The sequence below is a fragment of the Talpa occidentalis genome, unplaced genomic scaffold (genome assembly GCF_014898055.3).
Source record: "Talpa occidentalis isolate TD23 unplaced genomic scaffold, MPIMG_talOcc4v2.1 talOcc4.2, whole genome shotgun sequence".
Classification (NCBI taxonomy): domain Eukaryota; kingdom Metazoa; phylum Chordata; class Mammalia; order Eulipotyphla; family Talpidae; genus Talpa; species Talpa occidentalis.
The window spans coordinates 152,064,735-152,091,684 of NW_023602073.1; the positions used below are offsets into that span (position 1 = coordinate 152,064,735).

General features: G+C 65.9%; 1 protein-coding gene and 1 long non-coding RNA gene across 5 annotated transcripts in view; one reads left to right on the plus strand and one right to left on the minus strand.

Moving 5' to 3' along the window:
- PDE10A (phosphodiesterase 10A) overlaps positions 1 to 26,950 on the minus strand; it is a 145,210-nt gene that overhangs the window by 90,588 nt on the left and 27,672 nt on the right. The window contains exon 1 of one of the 4 annotated variants that reach the window (XM_037520703.2): positions 26,853 to 26,934. The exons of 2 other annotated variants lie outside the window; for them this stretch is intronic. In XM_037520703.2, coding sequence (XP_037376600.1) covers positions 26,853 to 26,919 — 67 coding nt within the window. In that variant the 5' untranslated portion in view covers positions 26,920 to 26,934. Of the gene's footprint in view, positions 1 to 1,453; positions 1,524 to 26,852; positions 26,935 to 26,950 lie in introns of those variants that run through there. One more of the 4 variants, XM_037520704.2, reaches the window with a different exon arrangement.
- LOC119253040 (uncharacterized) lies at positions 1,138 to 2,752 on the plus strand. Its single transcript, XR_005126976.2, has 3 exons — positions 1,138 to 1,253; positions 1,476 to 1,529; positions 2,038 to 2,752. It is a non-coding gene; the product is annotated as an uncharacterized LOC119253040 (long non-coding RNA).

Consider the following 26,950-nt stretch of genomic DNA (forward strand, 5'->3'; position numbering starts at 1 on the left):
CAGCCCACCCGGAGCAGACGGGCCTCCAGCTCAGAGAAAGAGCCCCTGGCCTCTGCTTTCAACACCCAACACCAGGGGCTCAGCTCCCGGGACGGGGTGCTGTCCGTGGAAGAGGCCTCCAGATGAACCTCACGCACTACGCCGGTGCTGGACAGGCCGTCCTGGCCCGGGAGACCATCAGAGAACTGGCCACCTGCCTCCCTGGTTGGAACAGCTCCCCTGTGCGCACTGAGTCCTCAGGCCGCGCTGGACTCGGCCCAGAGTGGAAGGACAGGAAGGAACCACTGACCACAGGGCGCCCCCGGGTGCGCTCCCCGCACCACACCCCTGGCGTGTCCACCCCGCGCGGTCACCCCTCACTCCCGCACAGGCAGGGCGGCGCGGGCGCCTCTCCCGGGCAGGACCGCAGCGGCTGGGCAGCCCCCGACCCTCGCTCCGCCCTCACCGCCCCCGCACGTCGCTGGCCACGGGAGGAAGCTGGGAGCCCCCAATAAGCCTCCCAGATGCCGGGGAGGCGAACTCCGGCCAGAGCCCGCCCCGGCTCCTCCTCGGCCGCAGGCACAGGGCTGCTGGCCGCGGGGCCTCTCCCGGTGGACACGCCCGAGCCCCGCGCTGCGCAGGAGCCGCGTGGCCGTCGAGCGAGGGACCCGGCAGCACGACTGCTGGACCGGAGGCCCCGCGCACGGGAGACAAGGCAGAACGCCCCCGACGGCGGCCCTGGGCCCGAGCCGCGGCCACGCCAGCCAGCCCACCACAGGACGCGGCCGCACCCTCGCGTGAGAGGAAAGTGCAGCCCCCGTGCCGCCCGGGCAGGGGTGTGCTCAGCGGGCGCCAGCAAGAGAGTGGACAGAGCCACAGTGAGCAGGAGCCCAGAGCCTGGGGGGGCGGGGCTCCCCCACAGAGGCGCCTGGACCAGGGGCCTGGCCAACACCCGTGACCCCGGAGTGCAGGGGAGCGGAGGTGCAGGAGACACACGGCCCAGCGGGCCACCTGGGTGGTCACGCACAAGCACCCACGAGCTGGGGAACATCCACTTGCGAGGCCTGGGGCGACACCGCGCCCAGCTGTTCCAGAGAAGGCCAGTCCCGGCCACCCGGCCCTGCACTGCTCCCGGCCCTGCTCTCTCACCGAGCGGGAACCTGGCGGGCCAGCCAGTGTCCGGCCACGGTGCTTGTGCCAAGGACCGGCCTCTGCGCTCATGGAATGAGAGCCGCGAGGAGAGCAGCGCCAGGCGGCGTGGCCGGCGGAGACAGGTGGGCAGAGGGCCGTGGAATGCAAGAGGCGCTTCTTGTGACGCTCACAGCCGGGCCACGCACACCCGCCTGTGCCTGCAGATGCCAGCGGGGAGGGAGGCGGGGGCTTTCCCGTGGGGTGGCAGGGCAGGGGGCAGGGAGGGCGGGGCGGGAGTGGGGGGAACCTCTCTGGACCCCAGTTCACCATCCTGGGAACTTACCACCGCTCATGCTTTTATCCAGTTGTCCTGAGTGTCTGAGGAAAGCTGGAGGACCCGCTGCATGTTTCTGTTTCTGGTAAGAATCACACAGTGAGGGGAGCCTGGCTGCGTAGCCCCCGTTACAAGCAGCGTAGTCTAGATGTAATGACTGGGGAGCTTCGAAATCGGAAACTTTAAATCTTTTATTTTTAAGGATTTATTTATTTATACAAGAACTGGGGTACAGGCCAGAGGTTCAGCAGGTGAAAGGACTCACCAGAGACAGAGTGGGGAGCAGACAGGCAGATCTAAGGAAACACACTGCTGAGGGGAGCAGCGGGGAGACAGGAGGGGTCTGCTGCGCCCTGTGGGGAGCTCCCTGGCTGGGGCGGGGGGAATCAAACACACACTGCAGAGGCTGCCGACAGCTTCACAGCGCAGCGCTCAACCCGCCGCGCCACCCATGAAACCCACTGACTGGAGACTAGACCCCACTTCTTCGAGTATTACTTTCTTACAATGTTCCCACATAGGAAATTAGGGACCAGATGATTCTTTCTGGAACTGAGAGGCCTTTTTCCTTGCCAATGGGGCTCGCTGCGCAGGTCTGTGAGGGCCGAAAGTCTCCAGCAGGGAGGTGAGGGCTGCCTGGGAGACGGCCCTCTCTCTGCCTCCCCCACCCTTCCAGCTGACCGGCTGTTTTCCCCAATCACCCGCTCCGGTGACGGCTAATTTCACGCTGTGCTGCCCAGCGGCTGGCCGAGCCCAGCCTAGAGGGACAGACCATTCAAATCAGCCAACTTTGCGAGAAGCCACACTGACTCCGGAGTGGGGATGCCCCCCGCTCGGCCAAAGGCCATAAGGCTAGGGTCTCCCCCAGAAGACGCTCTCGTCCCGTCTGCAGCCCGGAACCTGGCCTGCGTGTCCAGCCGCTGTGCCAGCTCCAGCTGGAGCCCAGGCCCCAAGCCAGGCCTCACACACAGCCTCACACACGCTCCGGCGCCCGCACGGGGAGCCCCCTCCTGCGAGAAGCGCGGACGAGAGACCGGGAGGAGAGGCACACCTCGATGACCACGCGGAGGCCGCCCCGTCCTGCCTTCTCGTCTACACAGGGTCACCGCGGGAAGGGCGAGGACAGACGGGCGGCCGCTCCCCAAAGGCAAACGCGACCCGTGTCAGAATGACACGTGTTTGCACAGAAACTTTCTTAAATGGTGCAAATTATCACTGCATTTTACACTTGAAGAGGGAATCCGATCTCGAGACGCGATGCCGGCCTTTGCGGGGCTCTCGGCCTCCGCTGGACCTGGGCTGCACCCGGCGCCGGGCGCGTCGGCGTGACAGGCGGAAAGGCCGCAAGTCACAGGAACCGCCAGCCACCGCGTCTGGGGCAGGCGGGGCTCCGTGGGCCGACTCCTGGGCTCTCAGACCCGCGTGCTCAGGCGGGGCCCCTCTCTCCTCTGGCCCTCACTTTTGGAGTCAGGGAGGCCCAGTGTGCTGCCCCACGCAGGTGGCTGACCCAGCCTCCCCCCCGGCCTCCCCCAGCCTCCTCCCTGCCTCCCCCAGCCTCCTCCCTGCCTCCCCCAGCCTCCTCCAGCCTCCCCCAGCCTCCCCCCAGCCACGACCCAGCCCCCTCCCAGCCTCCACACATGCACAGTGCAGGGAATAATAGGGCCTGTTATTTCCATCGTGGAAAACTCATGACAACAGTGTGCTCTGATATGGAGTTCAGCGTAGCACGTTATTTTTAAACAAAACTTTAAAAGTCACCATCCAAACAGGACGCAGTCACCCCACGGACCAGGAGACGCACTAATCTGCTGCCAATTAAGATGACCGAGGCGTGGCCACTGCACCTGCTCCCAGAGCTAAGCAGGCAATGTGCTGACTGAAAAGGACAATCTGGGTGCTGAGAAGAGCCCCCCCACCCTGCAGATCCCCGCGTTTCAAAGCCCAGACTCGTCACAGGTGTCAGTCCCTGCAATCATGATTTCCAGGGTGGTATTTTTTTTTAATAGAGATAAATGACTTTACTCTATTTCAGGATATTTGATGTGCAAGTGGGTAGATGGTGTGGGAGGGTCTGATGACTAAGCGTTGATAGAACTTTTGAAGAGTTCTTAGGAGTTGGAAAGTTCCGGTGTGCAGCGAGACGCCCAGCGCGCTGAGGCCCAGCGGCCGCGCACCCAGATGCCCGAGCAACCTCGCTGCCGGAACCGCCTCACCGCCAGGAAGCCACAGCCTTGGTGCAGAGGCCCCGCCTGGCGCGGGCACAGTTCTCGGCAGACGGGCCACGCCAGCGGTCCCGGAAGGCGAGGGCAGGCCCGGAGGGGGCTGTGCAGGGGGCCGTGTCCAAAGAGCAGCTCCCCAGCCGGGTTTGAAATGCAACCCTGCACCCTCCGCTAGAGAATCAGGAAATAAGTCACGGGACTAACACCTTCCCATTTAAACTTATTGTTTTCTTAATTAGACATAAATTCATTAATAAACTGTCCGAGGCAGCATAGAGAAATATTAAAAAGTCCTTTCAATTAGCCTAGTTTGAGTTACGAGGCAGCTTTTTTTTTAATTAAAGCGCATTGGAGGATTTGAACCAGCTGAGGCGTAGCGATTGCTTTCAATTAAAAGCTAACAAGAATAAATGGAAATCACACCAAATCGCTGTTGCTGAGCCAGCTTCATGTCGGTCGAGCACATCACCATGGCCGAGCCGTCCTCAGCCAGGCAGCGCCGACCCCTGCTCTGAACCAGCCGAGAGGGCTGCAGAGCCCGGCGGCGGCCGTGCAGGGGCGAGACACGCCGGAGCGGAGGGCCCCCGGCGGCCTCTGGACATGAGCTCCCCCAGCAGGGGCGGGGTGGGGGTGCAGGGCGCGGCCGCCCCTCCTGGTCAGTGAGGGTCGCCCCGGCAATGCCTTGCGGTCATCACCTCCACTGCCTGCTTCCAGGGGTCCCGTCACCCCAGAGGACACTGCAGACTCCTCACGCCGCCTGTCCCTGGTCAACACTGCTGGACCTTCTGTGTGGACACACGTGCCAAAGCCAGGCGTCCTCGTGAGGGGCGTGGTGACCACGTCTGTCTACTGTCTGTGGCACAATGTCCCCAAAGCTCCCCGGGGCGCCTGAGGTCCCGGGTCTCCACGTCCTCGCTGGGGCTGACTTCCACTCTGCCAGACACGGCTGCAGTCGCAGGGTCGACCCCCTGAGACGGCCGGGGTGGCTCTGGCCAGGGCCTGGAGCATCTTCGTTGCTAGCAGGCCGTCTGAGGGACCTGGGGACATAGGGCCCAGTCCCCTGCCCATTCAGGAAGCGGCCGCTAGTTTCCCTGCTTGAGCCGCGGAGGCCGGTGACCAGGTGTGGACAGGAGCCCTCGGGGTCCCACTCCCTCCCCTCGCCACTGTCCTCTCGCTGCCCGACACAGAGCTCTCCTGCAGGCGGGGAGACCCATCTCCCTGGCTCCCCTCGTGCTGACGAGCTCTGTCCTCGCAGACGCCGCGAGCACGCGTTGCTTCGAGGGACACTCGCCCCGTCCCGCCTGGCCCACTGCCCTTCCGGGCCCGCCCGGCGCCGAGGCAGACACGCGTTTCTGCTGAGACTCCGGCCCTCCGCACCTGACCGTCCACTGTTCAGACGCAGGAGGGGAAACTGAGGCCGTCTCCCAAAGGCCGGGCGCCCCCGCCCCGGGACACGAAGGCAGGACCTTCTGCTCACTCTTGTCCTGCGCAGGGGAGGGCGGGAGGAACGGCAGCTGGTCCAGGCCCAGCGAGTGCCCACCCGCCCCGGCCAGCGCCCCGCGAGCTTCCCCGCGTGGCCCCCACAACCAGCCGGATGTGGGTTCCTGAATCACCGCGCCGCGGCGCTCCAGCTCGGGGCCCACGGGCCGGCCGGCTCCGTCTGCCCCGAGGGAAGAGGTTTAACTTCAACTAAACATCCGTCGTCTCTCGATGTGGAGTCGCCTGCAGCCTCCACCGGAGTAGAGGGGGGAGCACCCGGAGAAGCCGATTCCCTGAGCCGCGCGGGGCGGCTGGCGGCAGGACGCGGCCCTCAGTCATCGCCCTCCAGACTGGGCGCGCCCGACCCCGCGGCCCCCGCGCCCCGCGGCAGCCCCCTGGAGCGGCGCGTCCCGGCCCGTCTACGCGCTCATCAGATGACAACATTCTGCAGGTAAACCGGAGGGTCAGCAAGAGGCTGAGGGCTGCCCCCCCCCCCCGCCCAGCGTGAGGCCGGGGCCTCTGCTCCAGGACAGGCCATTCCTGGCAGGCGGGAGCCAGTGAGGGGCCAGTGGCCACTGGACAGCCGAGCCCACGAGGACTGTGTGGACAGCTGTGCCCGCTCGGCCTCCGGTGCCCAAGGCCGGGACCCCCCCCCCCGGTGCCAGGCATGGGGGTCCGTCCGCCAGGCATGAGCGGCCCCAGCCTGGGATGTCCCCCGCCAGGAGGGACGGCCACGGCGCCGTAAACACCATGGTCTGCAGACAGAAAACTGCGGGCAGGAAACCAACTTTCCACGTGGGTCTGACGCACAGCACAGACGAAAGCAAATGCCTTTGGCTCCCAGCTCCAGGGAGGACACTCGCTGGGCCACGGGGCAAAGGTGACAGAGGCGTGCCAGCCCCAGCCTCCCAGCGCCGGGGGCCGCAAAGACCAGGCCCGGCAGGCGCCAGCGGCTCCTGAAGGTGACACCCAGACACAGCAGGGGAGCGGCCTGCGGGGTGAGGGAGGGGCCTCTCCTCCGGTCAGGCGGGCCAGGGGCCAGGGCCTGCGCTGAGGGGCTTCCCAAGGAGCCCGGCTGGACGGCACCACCGGTTTCTCGGGGAGGGGGGCGCATGGGAGCCCCCATCCTGCCTCGCACCTTACAGGCCACGAGGCCAGAGCCCTGGGTCCGTCCTCTTCTGTAAAACCAGGCAGAGGGGCCGGGGCCTCTGTCAGCGGGCACAGGACACTCACGTGGAAACCCTGGAGGAGGAAACGCGGGACCGTCCGGTCCACAAGGCCCGAGTGCACCGGCCATGCCCCCAGCAGGGCGCAGGCCTCGGCGTCCAGCAGAGCAGCGCGCTCGCTGGCCTTCCCGGTGTGCAGGGGTGGAAGCCGGCCCGCGCAGGGGGAGCCAGCAGGGTGTGAGGAGACGGGGCCGCTGACCGCCACCGCCGCGTCATCCGCCGTCCAGCTGCTGTCCATGCTGGGGGCCGTCCCCGGGGCAGGCTGGACAGGGCAGCGGGCGGCATCCGCGGGGAGCTGGCGCCTCCTGCCCGGTGGGGCCGCACGTCCCCCAGTCCTCACCTGCGCATTTGGCAGAAGCAGGGCCTGCGGCTGCCCCCAGCGCCGCCCACACCCACGCACGCGCACACGCCCTCCCGTCAGAAGCGCTCCAGGGCGCCCGGCCTGGGCCTCGCTGCCGCCCGCTGCGTGGCCGGCTTCCAAGAAAGATCATCTCTCATGGCACAACCCCAAGCCCTCGGCGCGTCTCCTTTTAACCTCATGAAAACCGAAGTTGTGTCTCCGTGAGGGAGTCGGCGGCGCTGCACAGCCACAGGCGGCGTCTGCACGCGGGCTGCCGGCCACCGCCTGAGGAGCTCGGCTCACGCCCGTCTCCGCGGTCATCGCGGTGCCAGCACCGGCCAAGGCACAGCTCGCCCTGCGGTGGCGGCAGAAACCGCTCCCCGCGGGGCCGGACGTGTCTGAGCAGAAGCCCCTGTTCCCGGCCTCGGGTGAGAGGGAGTCCTGGGAGCAGGTGCCCCGTGTGGCACCCCACGTTCTGCCTCACAGCCTCACCGGCCACCCTCAGAGCGGAGCCCGACCCGAAGACGCGTCCACCCCGAACACTCCCGCAGGCCCCAGGAGCAGAGCAGGCGGACCCCTGAGAGGACAACTGGACGCTCAACGGGGGGCCACGCCTTCCATGACGGGGCCTGCAGAGCCCAACAGCGCAGGAAGAAGGGGCGCTCTCCTCCAGGGACAATTCACAGCTTTTCTGGGATGCCCTCCCAAGAGGCCTGCAGGCCAGCATGGACCTCGGGGACTCCACCCCGCGAGGCTGCGGGCCGCTGACCCCATCACTGCCCACCACGCTGCCCTTGCCGTCCAAGAGGGAAGCCGGCCCCCCAGCGCCCACTCTGTGAGGCCGGGAGGCGTGCTCATGCCCGAGAGTGAGTCGTGAAAAGTGAGGGGGCCCAGAAGCCAGGGGCCCCCGAAGCCAAGCTCCCTGCTGAGCCGCCCCTAATCACAGCTGCCCTTCCCCTCCACAGGCAGGCAAGGTCCTGGGGGAGGGGGAGCACCAGGTCCTGGGGGAGGGGGAGCAGCAGGTCCCAGGGGAGGGGGAGCACCGGGTCCTGGGGGAGGGGGGAGCACCAGGTCCTGGGGGAGAAGGAGCACCAGGTCCTGGGAGAGGGGGTAGCACCAGGTCCCAGGGGAGGGGGAGCACCAGGTCCTGGGGGAGAAGGAGCACCAGGTCCCGGGGGAGGGGGAGCACCAGGTCCCAGAGGAGGGGGAGCACCAGGTCCTGGGGGAGGGGGAGCACCAGGTCCTGGGAGAGGGGGGAGCAGCAGGTCCCGGGGGAGGGGGAGCACCGGGTCCTGGGGGAGGGGAGCACCGGGTCCTGGGGAGGGGGAGCACCAGGTCCTGGGGGAGGGGGGAGCACCAGGTCCTGGGGGAGGGGGAGCACCAGGTCCCGGGGAAGGGGGAGCACCAGGTCCTGGGGAGGAGGAGTGGCAAGTTAGGGACACTGAGCCAGGAGGGCAGCGCCCAGGCCTGGGATGCGGGTCATGTGCGGAGGCGCACCCGGGGAATCCACTGACCTAGCCTGGGGGCTGCTCCCCACCCCCTGTGGCCCACAGACGGGCAAAGGCAGGTCTCTGAACTGTCTCCTCACAGACTGGGGTGACGCAGGACCACGGGTGCAGGGGTGGTCCCAGCCGTGGCGGCAGGGGCAGCGGAAGACATGATGGGCACCTGGGCCAGCCGCCCACCTCTCACCGCCCGCTCCCCGGGGCTGAGCAGACACCCCAGCCGGGACATGCTTTGACCCTGAGCACGGCCCACGCCGCTCCTGTCCGCACACTGGGCCCGAGGGTGGCGGCAGCAGCGCAGGCAGGCTTGGGAGACATCCCCTCCTCCCCTCACGTGCGTCCAGGGGACACGCATGGTCTCTGCAGCCCCTCAAGGGGCCAGGCAGCCACAGGACAGCAAAGCCAGGACCACAAAGACAAAGGCATCGCTATGGGCTGAGTGGCCCGGGGGGGGCCTGAGTGGACGACAGTCTCCTTGAGGCATAACCACCGTCTCCAGGAAGGTCTGCCGGAAAGGAGGGGCTTGAATTTCCCTAGAGCCAAAAACTAATTTCTGGAAACGCGCCTCGTCTTGCGGCGGGAAGCGCGAGGACGAGGACGCTTCTCAGCGATCGCCCTCCCGCGTCCCGTTTCCTCGCAGCTTTTATTCCAGGGCCTGCGCCTCGGCCCGGCCCTCGCTGGCGGCGACAGCTCCTCCACACAGGGGTCAGACGGTCTCCCCGTGGAAGGGCCCGCGCGGAACGCAGAGCTCCTCATTCCGTACTGTGCCCGCGCGAGGCGCCCCGGAGAGCCTCTTTGCGGGGAAGGAAGAAAAGCGCCTCTTTCCATCTCTGCCATCTGGAAGTGGTGCTAGCGGGCAGCCTCCCGCCCTGTTCCTGCTCCCCAGCCCCGAGTGCTGTCAGCACAGGGGGGTCAACGCTAAATGCAAGTGAAAGCCACAGGCAGAGGGAGGGGAGGAGGGAGAGAGGGACAGACGGACGGACGGATGGACTCAGGCATTTTCATACCAAGGAAAATCTTGCTTTGAAAGAAAAGCGACTTCATCTTCCCAGGCCGACCTCGCGCATTCCGCGGGCCGCGCCCCGAGGCCCCTCGCACCCCAGCCCACCCCCCGCTGGCACCGGCCTCTGAGACAGAGCCCGGCTGCGACTCCCGAAATCCCGCGAACAGAGCGGCACAGACAACGCACCAGGACGCGGGTGTTCAGAGGCATGTACGGGGAAATCCAGACACTCGGTCACCTGAGCACACGCTGGTGCAAACTGGCGAAAGGTTAGCTCGTCATGCCCAGGGGAGCGGCCGCGGGGCGTGCCCGTGTAACCAGGTCCGCACAGGCGCCCACCCAGCGATTAGAGAAAGAAGGTCTGAACGACAGCGGCCAGTTGACCACCACACTAAGGTGGGGGGACCGGGCTGGACACACAGGCCCCCCCAACACGTAACCACAAGGATTAGCAACTTTAACATTCTGTGGCCCCAGAATTTCTAACGACGCATCCCAGTCAAGCTGAATTTTACAGGGTGCCAAGCGCCTGCGCGCCCATGATCTCATCTTTCTCCTGACAGATATGGGGGGTCTGTGCCCAGGAAGCTCACCCCACTTCACAGACCCGGTGCCTTCAGAAGCGCCAGGCTCTACCGAGGCCAGACCCATGGGCCCCTCGCGATTCCCGTGTCTGCGGCCGCCCGCCCGAGGCCTTCCGCTCACTCCCTGGTTCACACGACGGAACCTCAGAGGCGAATCGAGTTCGCAGAGGCCGCGTCTGCTCTAACCCTGCAGCGGAGCAAGGCAACGAAGAGACGTAAGAAATAACCCGTGGAACCCCCAGACTCTCTGAACGGCATGTCTGTTAGGTTTTCGCCGGAGGACAAGAAACACAGGCCTGCTGTGGACCCTGAAAACGTTCTGAAACTGGAGACACAGCGAAGCGGGAAAGCTGGGACGGCCTCACCCCCCGCCCTGCGCTCCGCCTCGACGTGCACCCTCAGTGCGCCTGCCACGGCACGCGGGTGCGAAGGCTCCCCGCCATTCCGGCCCCCGGCCCCCGCACGCCATCCCCTCGGTCAGCGCGCACGCCAGCGCCCACGCCCCGAGCCTCGGCGCATCTCTCCGTCTCTAGCGGCGTCAGAGGGAAAACTCCCCGGGGTCAGCTGTCAGCCGACGGGGTCGCCGCCTTCAACAAGCCCCCGCGTGTCACTCCAGGTGGGAAGGAGAGCAGGACACGCGTGAGCCCAGAGGCCCTGCAGAGGACGCGCGGAGCAGAGACCGAGGCCTCGGCAGGGGCCCGCAGGCACTGCCCCCTCCTCCCGGGCCTGGGCCTGAGCCCAAAGCCCGCGGTCCTCTGGCCGGCCGCTGGGCAGCCGGGTGCCCACACGCCACGCGGCGACGGTGCCGGGAGACGGCGCAAATGGAACGTGGTTGCGGGGATGATCATCCATACGTTTGTTCATGACGGTCATTCACGACGAATGGCTCCCACCTTTGGCAGAGAAACCCGTTCCCCAGCGAGAGCAGAACCGGATACGGCCCCTGCGTCCAGCGGCGATGGGGCAACGCCCCGGCGCACCCGCAGGTCTCTCGCCAGGAGCCAGCTGGCTCTGGGGGCCAACGGGCGCGGCCACGGAGCGCAGGGAACGCGTGGGGAACCTGGCAGGCCAAAAAGGCTTAAGCGCCCGAGGTTCTCAACTACAGCGATGGGAGCAGCGCCAGGAGGAGGGAGCGTGGCCGTCCCGAGAGCCGGACCAAGGCTGGTGCCGCCACCCCTCGTCCCCCACCCGCAGGCGTCCTCAAAGTCCGGCTTCGGGCACCTGGAAAACGCTTCCCAGGAGGCTGGACGGGGAGGCATGGGCCCCACAGCCCCCGATGGCCTGTACCCCGTGGGGAGACCAGACCTCGGGCAGAGCCCACGGCGCCCTCTGAGCGGCAGCGGCTGGGTGGGGACAAGGTGGGGGCAGTCCCAGCTCTCGCTGTGCTGACGGGGTGTGCCCGCTGCAGAGGAAGGCCCAGTCCACGTCCATCTCTAGCCCTTCCCTGCTGCCACCCCCGCTGCACTCACTCTGGGGTGCCTGGGGTGGGCCCCACCACCGGCCAGGCCACGGGCCACAGGCAACTCCCAAGGGGGGCGGACGCGGCCTCTGCATCTCCCCACCCTCAGCGGCCACCTGGCTTCCGAAGGAGTCCAGACCCACCACGCGCCCTAGACTTGACACACAGAAACCTGATCACGAGCTCACACTCTGGACGCCAGGGACCTGGTGCCCATGTGTGCCCACAGCAGCTGTGCCTCGCACGGAGTTCTGTCCAGACCGTGGAGTGGAGGAGCGCTTGGTTCTGCTCGGGCTTCTGTCCCTGGACGGCCCGTCACGGCCCCGCAGCCCAGCCAGGCCCCTGCGCCCTAGGGGCCGCTGCTCAGTACCTGCGGGCACCACTGGGAGGCGGGCTGCCCTCGAGGGGCGCCTGGATCCGCTGGGCACCCCCGCTCTCCCACTTGTCCCAGAGCAAGGCCTCCCCCGACAGCCGCCCGTGAGCCAGCGTCAGCCCCGACGAAGAGGATGGCCGTCCCTCTTGTGAAGACGGAAGCAGGGCCGCGCGGCGGGGAAGCAGGAGAGCGAGCTCTGCTGGAGGCCAGTTAGCGAAAGCCGGAGCAGTGGGGCCGCGGGCATGGCCTGCAAGGGGTCTCCGCGCGGACCCACTGGGGGCGCAGGCGGGAGAGCGGCAAAGCCACAGGAACAAGCTAAACAAAATGGAAACTGGGCCGGGGCGGGAGGGCCAGCGGGGCTGGGGACTGGGCTGGTGGGACAAGGCGGCCTCCAGACGGCGTGGACGCCGTGCAGCCGGGCCTGCCATGACGGCCAGTGCCGTGGCAAGGAAAACCTTTTAAGAGGTCTGAGGTGCTACCTCAGGCCTCTCCCGCGTGTCCCTGGGCCACTCACTCCCCAGCGCCACCATCGTGACCCTCAGAGGACACACTCACAGCCCGAGGACAGGCGGAGTGTCCACTAGAGAAGCCCCGAGGGAACGTCCCGACTGGCCTAACTGGAAACCAAGGCTGCAGTGCCACCACCCGCCCTGGCAGCACCCGCCGGGCCAGCGCCGGCCACAGGAAGGCCATGTCCTCACGTGGGCCTCAGAGAGCCCAGCCCCCCAGGGCCCACACCTCACCTCCTTACACCTGGACACTGAAGGGCCCGGAAGCCGGTGACCTCAGGTCCAGGTGGAAACTGTCTCATGGAAACGCTACCCCTGGGGCCGCCCGCACAAGCTGAATGGGGCGCAGCGTGTCCAGCCCAGGCTCCAGAAGCCCGCACGTCACACAGGCGGGGCGCGCCCCCAGGTGTGAGCGGGCACTCAGGCCGGCGTCCCCCGGGGACCCAAGGGAGGGGCTTGCATCATGGAGAGAGTCTCCTAGTACAACGGGACAGCAGGTGCGGCCACGCCGTCCGCCCACCGGGCCAGCCAGGCGGCTCCTCCGCGGACGCACAGGACGGCCACCGCAGGGCGCTGAGGGCAGCGGTGTCCGAGCGGGCTCGCTCTGAGTGTCCATCACTAGCCGCCTGCAGTCGCCCGATAGTCAGGTGACCGCCTCGCAGAGCCCAGCCAGGAAACGCAGAACGAAGATCGTTGGCTCAACTAAATCCCACCCGCGCCACGTTGACAAGCAACGTCCCCCTCCACCGTCCACCTGGCGTTACTGACGTGCGGGCCCCGACCCAGGGGGCGTCATGGTTTGATGCTCCAGGCAGACGGCGCCGCTTTATTTTTTTAAGGGTGAATTTTATGCCATATAAATTATCTCTCAAATTTCTTCAAAACGGCTTATTTCGAATAATCCTTGAAAACGGAAGACACTTGATTTCTTTCACATTTTGGCCATGTCGATGGGAAAAAATATTTCATTTTCATTTTTTACTAGCTCTGCAGAACGCAGCGGGCACCAGGCGCCCTGCCTAGCAGTTCGCTGTCCCTGCGCCTTGTTCCTGGGCACGGGGCTTTTTCACTTTCTATTATTTTGTCAAAATACGTCATGAGGTTGGCAACCCCTTGCATGTTGCCTGGTTTGTCATTTGCTTTTACTCTTGCGATGATGCTGACCTGCACAGATTTTCATATTCACCTCGTCAGAACCACCCGTATTCCTCTTCGTGATTTTTAAATTTTATCTCTTAAATTTTATTTAGTATTATTTTACGTCACTCTAGTTTGACGTGTTTTCGTTGAGAGTGAGCCGGGGGCGCGCTCTGCTCCCCGTGGTCAGCGCGCTGTGCCTGGCCTGCCTCCCGTCGGCACAGCCGCCCCCGGCCCAGGCCCGCCCTGGCCGCCTGGTCCACAGGAGAAGGTGGTGGACGTGAGAAAGCCCGGCCTGCGGCACCACACACCATGGGATGACTCTGGGGTGCAGGGCGAGTGGGGAGTCAGGAGCCCAAACCCCGACAGTGGGACAAGGACAGCAGGAGGCCTCACCCCAGTGCCTGCGCACAGCAGGGCGCACCCCAGTTGGCCGGATCTTCCGCCCAGCGGGGGCGCTGCTCCCTGCAAGGGGAGACTCACGGGATGGCACCCCTGGGTGCCACCTGAGCCTGGTGTGGGGAACTGGGAAGCGCAGGGCCCAGGCACATAGGCCACAAGGGGTGGGGAGCAGGAGGGTCTGTGCAGCAAGTAGGGGACCCCGCCCCTCACTGCCCACCTGTCAATCCCAGCCTCTCCTCTTCCGGAGCTCTAACGCCTTTCCTGTAGCCCCACTTCACCCCTACTTCTGCAGCCGAGTCACCCCCCCAGGCCCACCCTGACCGGGCTCTGCTGTCAGGGAAGCCCCAGGGCGCTCCCGGGGAGCCTCCCGTGGGAGACACGGGCAGCTGGCGCAAGAGCCCCCCTTGGAGCCGGCCCCTCACAGAAGGCGGGAAGCCAGAATGGGGGCCAGAAGCCAAGCAGCAGGCTGCACCCCAAAACACTCACGGCTAGGGAAGACAGGCCCGACCCCACAGACCAGGCCCCGGCCCCGCCAGCGTCACAGTCTCTTCTGAAAACCGGAAAGCGCGCGTCCAGGGCCTGGAAACCACTCTGCTTCTCTGGCCTCTTCATAGTAAAACCGGGGCTGAGCCGCTCGCACTTAATAGAAAACCAAACTGAAAATACGGCAAATGCCAAATTGCTTTAACTCAAGAAACTTCCCCCAGTTTGGGACTTCCAGCAGACGCTGTTTCCCTGGAGGAGGAGTCCGGGCAGGAGTCTAAGAGGGGCTCGGCCTTACCGGGAGGGACGCCAGCCTCCTCGCCCTCCAGAACCACCTTTTCGCCCCCAGCGCCCCCTCGGGCTCCTGTCCCGGGGCTCCGAGCTGAGCCCCCAGGAGGAGAGGCGGGGCAGGCCGGGGCCGCCCTCGACCCCGCTGGGCGGCTGGGGTGTCCCAGGGTGTGGGCCCTTCCTGTCATGCCCCTCCTGAGGGGGCGGCTGTGTGAAAGGCACGTGTCCACTGTGTCCACTGTGTCCGCTGCATCCAGCGCGAAAGGGCCCCAGAGGGTCCTAGCAAAGCAAAGGACGATTCCGCAAAGCACAGAGTTTCAGGTAAAACAACGTAACCTGCTGAGGTAACCAACGTAACCCCTCAGAGAAATGCAAGCCAGAGGGAGGATATTTTAAAGGGATTAAAAACGCAGCCTCAACGTCCCCTTGCGGCGGTGGCTGCTCATCGCTGCACATTCACCCCTGCAGTCGCAGAGAACGAAGTCACACGGGGAGAAATGAACACCCATGCAGGGCTCGGACCGCACACGCAGCCCACGAAGAACCAATAAGACCAATAAACTACAAAATCCTAGAGGAAAGAAATAAGCACCTGCAAAGGGAAAACTGACAACCTGCGTCTGCCAGGTAACGGCGCGGAGATGGCGCCGCGTGCTAGGCGGGCACACGCCATACCTGAGGCCAGAGCAGCTCACCCGAGGGCCCCACACCTCACCTGAGATGCCACACACCTCACCCGAGGGCCCCACACCTCACCTGAGATGCCACACACCTCACCCGAGGCCCCCACACCTCACCTGAGATGCTACACACCTCACCCGAGGGCCCCACACCTCACCTGAGAAGCCACACACCTCACCCGAGGGCCCCACACCTCACCTGAGAAGCCACACACCTCCCCCGAGGGCCCCACACCTCACCTGAGATGCCACACACCTCACCCGGAGGGCCCCACACCTCACCTGAGATGCCACACACCTCACCTGAGGCCCCACACCTCATAGAAGACAAAACTCACCTCACCTGAGCTGAAAAGAATCTTCCCCGAAGACAAAACATCTCACCTAAGGTGAAACCACCCCTCACCTGGGGCCTCGCGCCACTCCCAGGCTGCAAGGTGCCGGCGTTCCATGCCCTTGAGCAGCAGGGAGGCCCCTCGCAGCACCTCACCCGGCAGGGCCAGGTGAGCGCGACATCGGAGCCGGGCAGGGAGCGGCGGGCCAGGCACTGGGATGGGGGGGCGGCTGGGGCGGCCCCCGCAGCACGCAGGCCCTGCACGGGAGCGTCCTGCTGGCAATCGCTTTTTTTTAGTTCTTTCTCTTTCCAAAAATTCTGCCCTTTATTTTCAACACATTTCCCTTTAATTCCTTGCCAAGAAAGGGGACGCCCTCAGACTCCAGCCATTTCCCGCTATCAGCGTCCAGAAGCCGGGCTTCCTGTGACTACAAAGAAACACCTTTCCCGCCAAGCGCCCGACGGGCAGGCTTCGCTTCCTGACCCTTGGCAGCCCAGCGCCTCCTGCCACCTGCCCGCACACACTCAAGGGCCACCGCCGCCCTTCCGCGGGGACAGCCCAGGCGGCCAGAGGCGCTGGGGGGCAGCAGCCTCGGCCCAGCGCCCGCACGAGGCACTGCGTCTACACCCCGCCCACCTGGCCGCGTGCTCAGGACTGGCCAGGCCAGGCCCGATGTGGGCAAGTCCCTGCCCCAACCCCCGACAGCCCTCTGCTTCCTCCCGGACGCGCGGAGTCACCCACCCTTAGTGCTGTGCAGCGCCAGCGCCCGCTTCTGCACGCGGAGCCCCGGGCGCCCGCCAGGCTGTGCTGCAGAGACCGGAGCGGCCGCGCCCGCTGCATGCAGAGTCCAGGTGCCCCCCAACCTGCTTCCGAACACCCCTGTATCAGCAAAGGGGCAACCTCCCACGAGGGAACTTCCACTGATTGACAAGTCAAATCAATGTTTTGAGCCTCAACAATCGGCTCGGGATACCCCTGAGTATGTCCCGACACAGAGCACGGAAGGGGCGGACGCCACAGCTGGGGAAGATGCAGGCGCAACCACACTGGTGAAGCACAGCCTCCGCGCAGCCGCTCCCGGGGCCGAGAGCCCCTGCCAGGTTTCAGCGACCAAGGGAAAGGCCTAGAATCAGCCTCCCCAGTCCTCCCCAGGCCCTGCCAGGAAAGAGCCTGGGACGGGCCTTCCTCGGAACCCAGGCCACTGTGAGACAACAGGCCTCAAGCCCAGGGCCGCTGGCGGAGGCCGAGCAGCGCCTCCCTCCCGAGGCCTCAGGTACGAGGCCTGTGTGAAGGCCTAGAGCCGGCAAGCAGGTCGGAAAATGTCTGCCGGGGTAGGAAGCTGACCTTTAAGGTTAGGAAAGGGTTTTCACGAAGTCCAGTAACTAGGAAGGAAGTAGCAGCAAAAATAAAACCAATGGGTGGACTAGGAGGAAACAATATTAAGTGATAAGACAAAAGAAAAATGTCAACATTATGAGCAGAACACAAGGAACGCAGCAGGGCCGAGCTGCACACGGGGGAGGGGTGGGCGGAGGAAAACACCCCCTCCAGCGCTTGGAGAAGCGGCCCTGACCCGAAACGCACACAAAGTCCAGGGAGCAGATCGCGCGGCAGGGTCTAAAGAATTCAGCTGTGCCGCAAAGCGCCGTCGGAGCTCAAGGGACGGCCAGGTGATGTGCCCAGCAGCCCGCCCGCCCATCGGGCCAGCCCAGAGCTGGGGCCACAGGCAGAGCTTCCCCGGCTCCCGCTCCAGGCGGAGACGCGCGCTGCAGCCGCCCAGCCCCAGCCGCCCCGACCCCGGCCGGCGGCGTTTGCACGGGCAAGACCGTTTGAGGCTACATGTTCATTCACTTGGAAAGTGCCAGAATGTAAAGCCCACGTCCTCAGGGAAGACATCCCGTCTCTTGCCAGAGTGTAGTGATTTCCACCAGATGAAGCTGCCGGGCAGCTCGCCAGGAGCTAAACAATAGCTCATCTCTTAAATGTGAAGCCACGGCCTGTATCAGTCAGGAACTACATTAAAACACAAGCGTTTTTTTCCACTCGCAGATCCGCGTGTGACGTCGGAGGCAGTTGATAATATGAGGGAACTGATGCAGGCGAATTTTTTTAATATTCATGGTTTGACATTCTGGGATCTTGTGTGGGAGGAGTGAGTGGGAGGCGAGAGGAAGACAGAAACCAAGTGAACAAACTTTGGGGCCTGAAAAACAAAACTATGATCTCGATGGGTAGACAATAAGCAAACAGCCCGAGCAACGGCGGCGTCAGCGGCGCCAGGGGTTCTCGCTGGGTCCCCAACTTCCTTTTTGCAGAGGTAGTAAGATGCGTTGCTGAAAGATCAAAAAGTGGGGCCTCCCTGGTGGCGCACGGGGCTGAGCACAGCACCACGAAGCTGTCCGCAGCCTCTGCAGCACGAGTTCGATCCCCAGCCGGGGAGCTGACCCACAGGGCGCAGCAGACCTCTCCTGCCGCCCGCTGCTCCCCTCAGCAGTGTCTTTGGTCCATCTGCCTGTTCTGCTCCCCACTCTGTCTCTGGGGAGTCCTCACCCCCCACACCTCTGGCCTGCACCCCAGTTCTTACATGCACAAATAAAATAAAAATCTTTAAAAAAAAGAAAAATCAGAGTATTCAAAGAAAGCCCCGAAAGCCTCTGACCTCTGACCACTCCCGCCCCCAGCCCCCTCTCCTGCTTCCACCTGGCACCCCCAGGCTGCCGAAGGCATCCCTGGTGCCTCTGTGGTCCTGCAGGCGCCCTATGCTAGCATCAGCCCCGGTGTGGCTGCAGCAGCCCTTGGACAGGAAGGTGCGAGTGCATCTCTGCTGTCCACCCCTACCTGGCGACGCCTCGGGAGGTCTCAGAGCGAGCGTCCCTGCCCATGCACTGCCCTTGGCTGCACCAGAGGTGTGGGAGCCGGCTGGGGTCCCCCGACTTTGCACAGGTGCCCTTGTGAAGAGAGCTGCTTCAGGGGCAGGGCCCGATGCCAGACCGTCAGGCTCTTCCAGAGTTCTCTCCAGAAGCGTGTCGATGCCTGGCTAAGACGCTCTGCCCACGTGGTAGTGATCTGGATGATTAAGTCCCAGAAGTGGCATCACTGGTGCGTCAGATACGTGGATTTTTAACGTGGATGGAAGGAGCCCAGCTGCTGGCTCCCCGTCCGTGCCCACTGCCGCTGGGGTGGGGACAGAGCCTGCCCTTCACAGAGGACCACAGCCTGTGTTCTGAGTCCCCCAAATTCTATGCGAGAGTGGCCGGTTGCCTTAGCCCACGGGGGGGGGGGGTGGCCGCTCTTCATTTCTTAAAGAGGCGCTTACTCGTCCTCCAGGAACTGCCCATCCTGTCTTCCAGCGCCGTCACTGGAGCGCTCCTCTTCCTGGCCGTTTCTGGGTGCTTTTTCTGGGGTCCCAGCTGTGTCTTTCCTAGACCGAAGTTCAAGAGCGACTGTATCCGAGGCCGCTGGAGCTCAGGGGGAGCCGTGGGAGAGGCGGGCCGGGCTCTGCCAAGGTGCCCTCCAGGGACGCAGCAGGGCCCGCTCGTGGGGTCAGGCCCTGCAGGGACCCCCTCTCCACGGACATCGGCTCATCGATCTCGCCCTTGTCTGCGTGGGGCCACATGCAGCGCTTCCCCCCCTGGAGCTAGAGGGCATTTCCTTGTTTTTTTCCTTCTATGGTTTCCCTTTAAAAAATATTTAGACACGTGAGCCATTTGGACTGTATCCTGGAGGCGCGGCTGAAGCCTGACCTGACTTTATCTTTGTCCACCCGACTACCCGGTCGCCCCCAGGTCATCTCCTCCAGCGCCCACCTTCACGACGCTGCGCCCAGACACAAATACACCAGAGCCCTGGCGTCGGGGCCTGTGTCCAGCCTCCTGTCCTCCTGCCCTGGCTTCTCTAGCCGCGCACGGTCGGCACCACCTCGTTTTAATTGCTCGCGTTTAACTAGGCCTCCGGCTGCAGTAAGTCCTGGGGAAGCTGCGCCGCCAGGCCGCCGAGAGCAGTGCCCTGGGAAGGCGGGGCTGGTGACGCGAGATTTCTGTCGCGTAAGGAAACTTCTGGTCCTGAACGAGAAAAGATCTTGTAAATATATGTAATCCTGACAGCAACCCTGTAATGTATAATTAACAAATCTGAGGGGGCATAGTAATCTAGCCTTTTTGGGGTATCATTTGAGATGTTTGTTTTGGAAGCTGCTCAAAGGGTAACACAGAAACACCCAGGCGCACCCCACACAGACAAGCGGAGGACCCCCCGCCCGGCAGCAGCCCCGCCCCACCCCTTCCCGTGTGCCCACGCAGCCCCCGCGGCAGGCAATGCCCACCCGGGCTCCTGTTCCGCAAGCGGCTCATCGCAGCCACTCAGCAGGCCGTGCGGCGCCTCCGCAGCGGGGATACTGCTTCTGTCAAGGGCCAAGCTCGGTGCCCCGCCTCAGGGAACAGAGCGAGGCCGCGCCCGGAGCCCCTGTCCTGCCTCCGGACTCAGGTCCTGGCTCCATCCACGGTGCCCGCGGGTGGACGTGCCGGGTTCTCAGTAACCCAGAGGCCCTCGGCAGGGCCACGCAGCAGCGATTCCCGCAAAGCTGCAAGTCAAGTGAGCAGAACTTCACCACCGCAGTCCTCTCGCCCGCCCCTTCCTGTCAGGGGGATCGGCATTGGGAAGCCACCGCAGTCCCGCCCTGCACCAGCCCTGCACTGAGGGGGCCTGGCGATGCGCTAGGTGCAGGGTAAAATGGTGGCTGAACCTCCTCTCCTGGCCCCGCGGGCTGGCAGCAGACGGACGACATCGGACAGGTGCAAGCACAGGCACGCGGATGGGGGTTGCCCACTGGGAGAAGGGGGTGCTCCAGGGGACCACCGCCAGCAACTGGGGAGCAAGGCCTGGTCAGAGGAGACGCGCGGCCCAGGAAGACCCTCACGAGCTGCCAGAGAGCAGAGGTGCGGACGGGCCGGCTGAGGCGCGAGTTCCGCCCGCAGCAGCGTGTGTCCACCCGCTTGCCCGCCGACCCCGAGGCCACACCCGTCCCCCACGGAACCTGAGGGCCCGCTGCCCGGGGCTGCCGCCCAGCTGCTCCCCCTGGCCGGGGCCATCCGACCTGCAGCCTCGGGTGTGCGTCCCTGTTCCTGCCGGCTCCCCAAGCGCCTCTCCCCGGGCCTCCTGCTCCCAGGAGACACGGCCCCACATCCATCTGCACCCGAGTGCCGCGCCCGAGCACCCACTGTCTGTGCGGCCCCCGGGGGGTGCGACCACCCAGTGCTCCTCCACTCCAGTCCCCAGGGTGTCTCCCCAGACTGCAGCCACAGTCCCCCTGGCTTCCCTGCAGAGGCTGGCCCTCCCCCCTATGGCCCCCCGCCGGGCTCCAAGCCCTTCTCCAGGGGCTCCCGCTCCCGCCCGCTCCGGGGTCAGCTCCCCTGCTCCGAGGCCCTGCTCACCGGCCGCTCCAGACATGGGCTCCAGCCAGAGGCCAGGGCTGGGCCCAGCCAGCCTCGCCCTCCCGCCCTCTCCACGCACACGGGCCTTGCGGGCGTCCCCTGCAGAGCCCCCCGCGGGAGAGGCCCCCGCCCCGCACGCACCGCCCGGCTGCTCCCGGTCTGCGCCCTCTCCCCGCCCCTCAAGCTCCTTCCCTTCACGCAAGCCAGTCGCCCCTGGGGAGTCCCCCGCCGCCCCCTGGAGCCGTGGGCCCCTCACCTGCTTCCCCGGCCCTAAACCTGCCACGGGCATCTGCCCCTGGGCTCCGCCCTGCTGAGACGGGCTCCTCCTCCGCCAGCCCTGGGCCCGGGCTCTGGGCGGGGGGCGCTCGCTTGGCCACCACTGCATCTGCCGCCGTCCGGCGCGGCCTCCCCGGCCATCTCCTCTCGGGGGCAGCTCTGACTGCTCCCCCGGGCTCCCCTCAGGCCCGCCCCGCCCCGCTGACACCAGTCACAGGTCCCCGCCCGGCCCGGCCCCTCCGCACACTTCTCAGGAGGCTTCCCTCCCCGCTCCGTGCTTGCTGGGGCTCCGGCCGTCCCCCACTGTCCAGTCAGCACCTCCGTCCACATGTCCCTGAAGGTCTGTGTGCTCTCGGGGGAGCTCAGGTCCACTTTCTCGGGGCGTGGCCGGCCCCCTCCGACCCAGACCGGACCTATCGCCCCAGCCCGGGCAGCGGGTCTCAGCCTCCAGGCCCGTGGAGAGGCCTGACCACCGCCCCCCACACCCCCTGAGCCCTCCTTGTCCGACCACCTCATCCACCGCCGCAGCCCCTGCCCTCACCCCCCACCACCCCCAAGTCGGCAAACCACACACCACCCGCCCCCAGCCGTCCCGGCTCCCAGGCCGGCCCAGGCCCCGCTGCCTGGCCCGCCGCTGCCCCCTTCACTCCCGTCCTGCCCCGGGCCCTGGAGCGCTGCCCTCCACGCCCCTGCGCTCCTCGACCGTCAGCGGGGCCAGCTGCGCCGCGCCACCAGATCCCGGGGACTCCCACGCCACCCCTGGAACAGCAGCAGCTCGGCCGACGCTGCCGGGACGGGACACGCGGCTCCGGCTCCCGACGGCTGGACAGCCCGCCAGGGGCCCAGGCCCAGCCCTGCCCACCACCCAGCATGGGCTCCACCGCACATGCCCCTTCTGAGATGCCTCTTCTCTAGACAAGGAACCCCCACGCCCTCCAGCCCCGCCTCCCACTCCGGAAGGTGACCCACTGCGCCGGCCTTCCCCCCCCCCCCCCCCCCGCCAGCCCCAGGGCTGGGGCCACCACACCCAGGGCTCCCGCCCGGAGCGGCTCCCTGTCCGGGTTTGGGCCACCTGGGGCTCACGCTGTCACAGAGGATCTCTCGGCCGCCCCCTCGGGCCCCCAGGAGCCCAGGGCCACCGGGGAGGGCGACCTCTGACCACTCCCCAAACAGCACTTCCAGGGTCGCCTGAGCCCCAGAGTGCCCTCCCCGGCTCTCACCCCACTCACGCCACACCCCAACCCTTCTCTACCAGCAGCCTCTGGAGGGCCTCCCGGGGCCAGGGGCCAGCACGGCTGCCCCTCCACTGCAGTGCCCTCCAGACAGACGGGAGCCCACTGGCCTGGAGGCCCGGCCAGCTCCTCCGCAGAGCTGGGGTGCGTCCCCACAGGCGCGATGGTGTCCTCACCGGGACTGACCGTCCCCCATGACTCCCCGGCCCCACTGCGGCGCCAGAGGAAACAGAGGGGCTCACACACCTTGGAGTCCTGGGTCCCGGGCACAGGCTCTGGCCATGTACCTTGTAGGGAAAGCGTCCCCCAACTTCTCAGGCCCCTGAGGGGCGCCATGTGGGGGTGGCTTGCTGCTTCTCAGCTCTGAATTTCCAGCAGGTTTCGAGCTTGTTCCCAGCGGTGCCGGCCCCACATCCCAGGGCACCCGCGCAGGGCAGAGCGAAGGCAGGCCTGGAGTCCAGCAGGCACCAAGGGCCGCGGGTAAAACTTAGTTTCCTTTGTAAACCCCTGAGCTCTCCTATGACCGAGACCTTTACCCTCCGAGAACAGATCAGCTTGAGAAGCTTGATTGACATTTTAAAAGGAAATTAAAATGTTTTGCATTATAACTGAGAGTTTTCCTTATAAGGGAGAACTATTCCTTTTTTGAGAAAATTATTTTCTGTTTCCCCTTCCATTACATGAGATGTTTTGAAAACAAACAAATTACCATTGTATTAATTGGTGAAGTGCTGGCGTTTACGGGCTTTGTAGTCAGCCAAATCCTAAGCTTGGGCCACTCCCGAGTGCACCGCCTTCAGTTTCCCTAATGGGCTAGGGAACGTTTTCACATGTCAGGCTGATAGCACCAGCATTTCGCACTGAAATGTGTAGGGATCACCTGGTTTCATGCAAGTCTTTTCAAGAAGAATTTCAAGAAATTAAAATTGACGAACCCAAAGAGTGGCAGGCGGATTAAAGAGGCCTGCCTTGGTGTTGAATCCCTTTTGGTCACTCCAGCCAAAACCACAGAGCCTCTCCACAGACACCTGGTGCACGCACCACCTGCACTCCACCTGGGGGGGGTCCTGCCTCGCTTCCTGGCTAGCCTGGCAGAGGCCCCTACCTATGATTCTGAGGGAATCCTTATTCTTTTCATGGCCTCAAGCAACGTGCAGCGAGTAGGTATTCAAATACCTGCCCGTGGGCTGTTAAGTGACTTACATCTGTCTGTGCTGCTGTGTGGCTGCCCCAGCCCCCACCCCAGCCCGCTGAACCTCTGCCCCAGGAAATCAAGTTCAAGGTGAAGTCTGGGGCATCACCTGGGTGCCAAGCTCTTCACCAGACTTGTCTATGCCACCCTGCGGGGGTGCTGGCCACGCAGGGCGGTGTACGTTGTGTATCAAGAAACAGACACGCGCAGTGAGTGATGGTGCGGAGTTTATCTAAAAGCACCTTCTGGAAGCGCGAGCCTCTTCTGTTCCAAACAGCTGAGGCCACACAACGGCCTGCTGCCGAGCACGTGCAGCCCACACCCCAGGTCTCTCCCGTCTCGCTTTCTGCCCCTCCCTGGCCATGCGGCACCTTCCTTTCCTACAGAGCCAGAGAGGCGGGCTGCGCGGCCAGGAGCGTGCGCCGGACGGAGGTGACTCTCTGACCTCTGAAAGCCCCCAAGTCAGTCTCCTCCAGCACCCGGCCCCGCTGTCCACAGGCGAGTCCCCTGCCCTGCCCTCCCCTGGGCCCCCAAGTGTCCACAGGGAAACTCTTCTCTTCTAGATCAAATGTAACTCACACACCCTGTCACAGCACAACTTCTTGCAATCTGTGCGTGTCTTTGCACGCGCGCACACGCACACACACGCCACTGCTGAGAGGGCTCTGGGCATGCGCGAGGGAGGGGCGGGCGCTGCCTGCAGGCGCTGTCCTGGCTCCCCTCAGTGACCGTCCCAGCGGGAGCCCAGAGTGGAGGGCGTGAGGCTTAGGCCACGGCAAGCGATGGGGAGGCCTGCGGCCAGGTAAGGGCAGGAGCGGCCCTGACGCCTTCCAGGGCAGCACAGTGCCGGCATCAGAGCTGCCTGACGGGCCCTGGGGGCTCTCCTGGGCTGGGGAGCTCAGGGCGGGGGTCTGGCTGGGGCGGTGCTGGGCAAGCGGCACCGGCTTTATAGGCGTTTGTTCCTGCAGGGCCGACCGAACGGTGGACCCGAGTGAACCAACCGCAGGGATAAAATGGACAGGAGCGGAGCCAGGTGTGACACCTTCCTCACAGGATCTGCTTTTTGATGATAAAAATAAAACTGACATTTGTACAAACAAGAATGGGACCCAGCGGTCTCTTACATGAGGCCTGCCTGTTGGCTCCAGGGGAGAGGAGCTGACACTGCAAGAGAAAAGGGAAACAAACCCTCAACAACTAAGACACACGCCGGTCTGCACTGGGCACCATGACAGTCCTTCTAGAACACAGAAGTGAGTTCCCAAAGGCTCATTTTTACTAAAAATTTCACAAAGGTCCACCAAGTTTCGGGCACCTCAGGTGAAGGCAGTTGGCCAGGAGGCCTCCCATGGAGACAAAGCCACCCAAGGCGTGTGGGGTGAAGGGCCAAGTGGGTGCTGTGAGCCCTCCCTGGGCCCCCTGCAGCCGGTGGGTGCAGCAGAGTCACTGCAAAGCACCTGGGACCCCAGGAATGCCCAGACCCTTGTACCTGCTGCTACTTTTCAGACCCAGTGACTCCCTGAGGCTAGGAGAAGGGTGGGGGGAGAAACAAGCACCCCCCAGAGGAGCCACCCCCAACTCTGGGGTCTAGACTGGGGGTCTCCCTGAGGCACCTCCGGGGGTGGGGGGGGCACTGCCCTGGATGGGGCTTCCAACGCCCTCTGCGCCAGGCACTGCCTTTGTCCAGGAAGCTGGGGTTCCCCCAGGACAACTTCCTCCAAGCTGGCATCTCCTCTTTCTTCTGCTCCGCGATACCCCTCACACAGGCCCCACCCCCACACCGAGCAAACAGTAGTCAGCCCAATGCACGAAAGCTATCGCAGGTGTCACCTCAGCACCACCCCCTCCCCCAAGGGGGGGACCCCAGGGTCACTGAGGCCGCCTTTGGGCAGCCCCCACCAGCCCCCACCTGGGAGGAGTAGATGTTTCCTAAGGACGGACAGGTCTGGCCTCCCCAGTCACTTGCCAGAGCTCAGGGCATCCCCACTTCAGGTCAGGACCTGGCTGGGAAGGGGTCGGCAAGGCCACACCAGCAGGCCGGTCACTCCTGCCCAGCGCATCCCTGCCCGTCCATGAACTCACCAGGCACCCGCAGGTGGGGTTCCGGAGGCGCAGGGACCGCGCGGCAGCTGTGCCCCTCGGGCCAGAGGCTGTCACGGGGCAGGTGGGCAGGGCGTGTCCAGGGCCAGCTCATGGCCGGGAGCAGATCCACCGGCCAGTCCGCGCAGACGCCCACCCGGCGCCCCAGCCCGCGCGCCCACGGCCACTGGGCCACGCGGTCCTTGGGGCCCCGCCGGCGGGACGGGGCAGCAGGGCCGCGCGGGGAGCGCCCAGCCCAGGACGCTGCCCGCAGGCGCCCGCGGGCAGCAGGCGCGCGAGTTCCTCCGAGGGGCCGCGCCGCCGGGACAGGAAGCGCCACCTGGAGAGGGGCCGGCCGGGCGGGCGCCGGGAAGCGCGGTCCCCCCGCGGGCGCAGACAAAGGCGGAGGCGCGCGCGGTGGCCGGCGGCGCCCGAGCCCCGCCAGGCCCGCAGGAGCCGCGCCCCGCCCGCCGGCGCGCCAGGCCCGGCCCGCCCGGCCTCACCTCCTCGCCCTCCGCCGGCGACCGCGCCGCGCCCCGCGCCGCCTCCCCGGACCTCGCCGCCTCCCGCGGGCAGCGGGCCCGGCCCGGCCCCGCTCCGCCTGGGCGCTCCGGGACCCGCCGCGGCACCCGGCGCCCCGCGACCTCGGCCCGCGCGGCAGGGGCGGGGGCCGCGGGCCGGGCGGGGGGCGCGGCGGGGCGCGAGCGGCGGCGGCCTGACGCCCATTGTCCTCCCCGCGCCGCGCCGCCGGCCGGCCGGGCTCCCGAGAAAGTGGACTCGGGCGGGGCGCGCCCCCCGCGGCCCGCGCCGCGCCCCCCGCCCGGCCGCGCTCGGGGCAGGTCGCTCGGGGGCCGGGCGGGCGCGGCGCGGACCCGAGGCCGGGGACGGCAGCGGGTGCTCCCGCCCCACCCGCCGGGGACGCGCGGGCCCCGTGGAAGGAAGCGCGTCTCCCTGGCCGGGTCCCCGACTCCGCGCGGCCCCGGCGCGGGGCGCAGCGCCTGGAGCCCGGCGGCCAGATCCGCGGGGGCGCCCGAGGCGGCGGGGACCGGGGTTCCCGCCCTCCCGCGGCCGCCCTGCCCCCGCGCGCGCGGAGCGGGGAAGCCCGGGGTCCCCGCGCGCCCGGCGCCCCGCGCCCCCCGCCCCGCGCCCCCGCCCCGCGCCCGCGCCGCGGCACTCACTGGGGCTCAGGAAGCACTCCGTCAGCCTTCGGAAGCAGCCCGCGCCGCTGGCGGGCCCGTCGTCCATGGCGGGGCCGGGGGGCGGCGGCCAGGGCCGG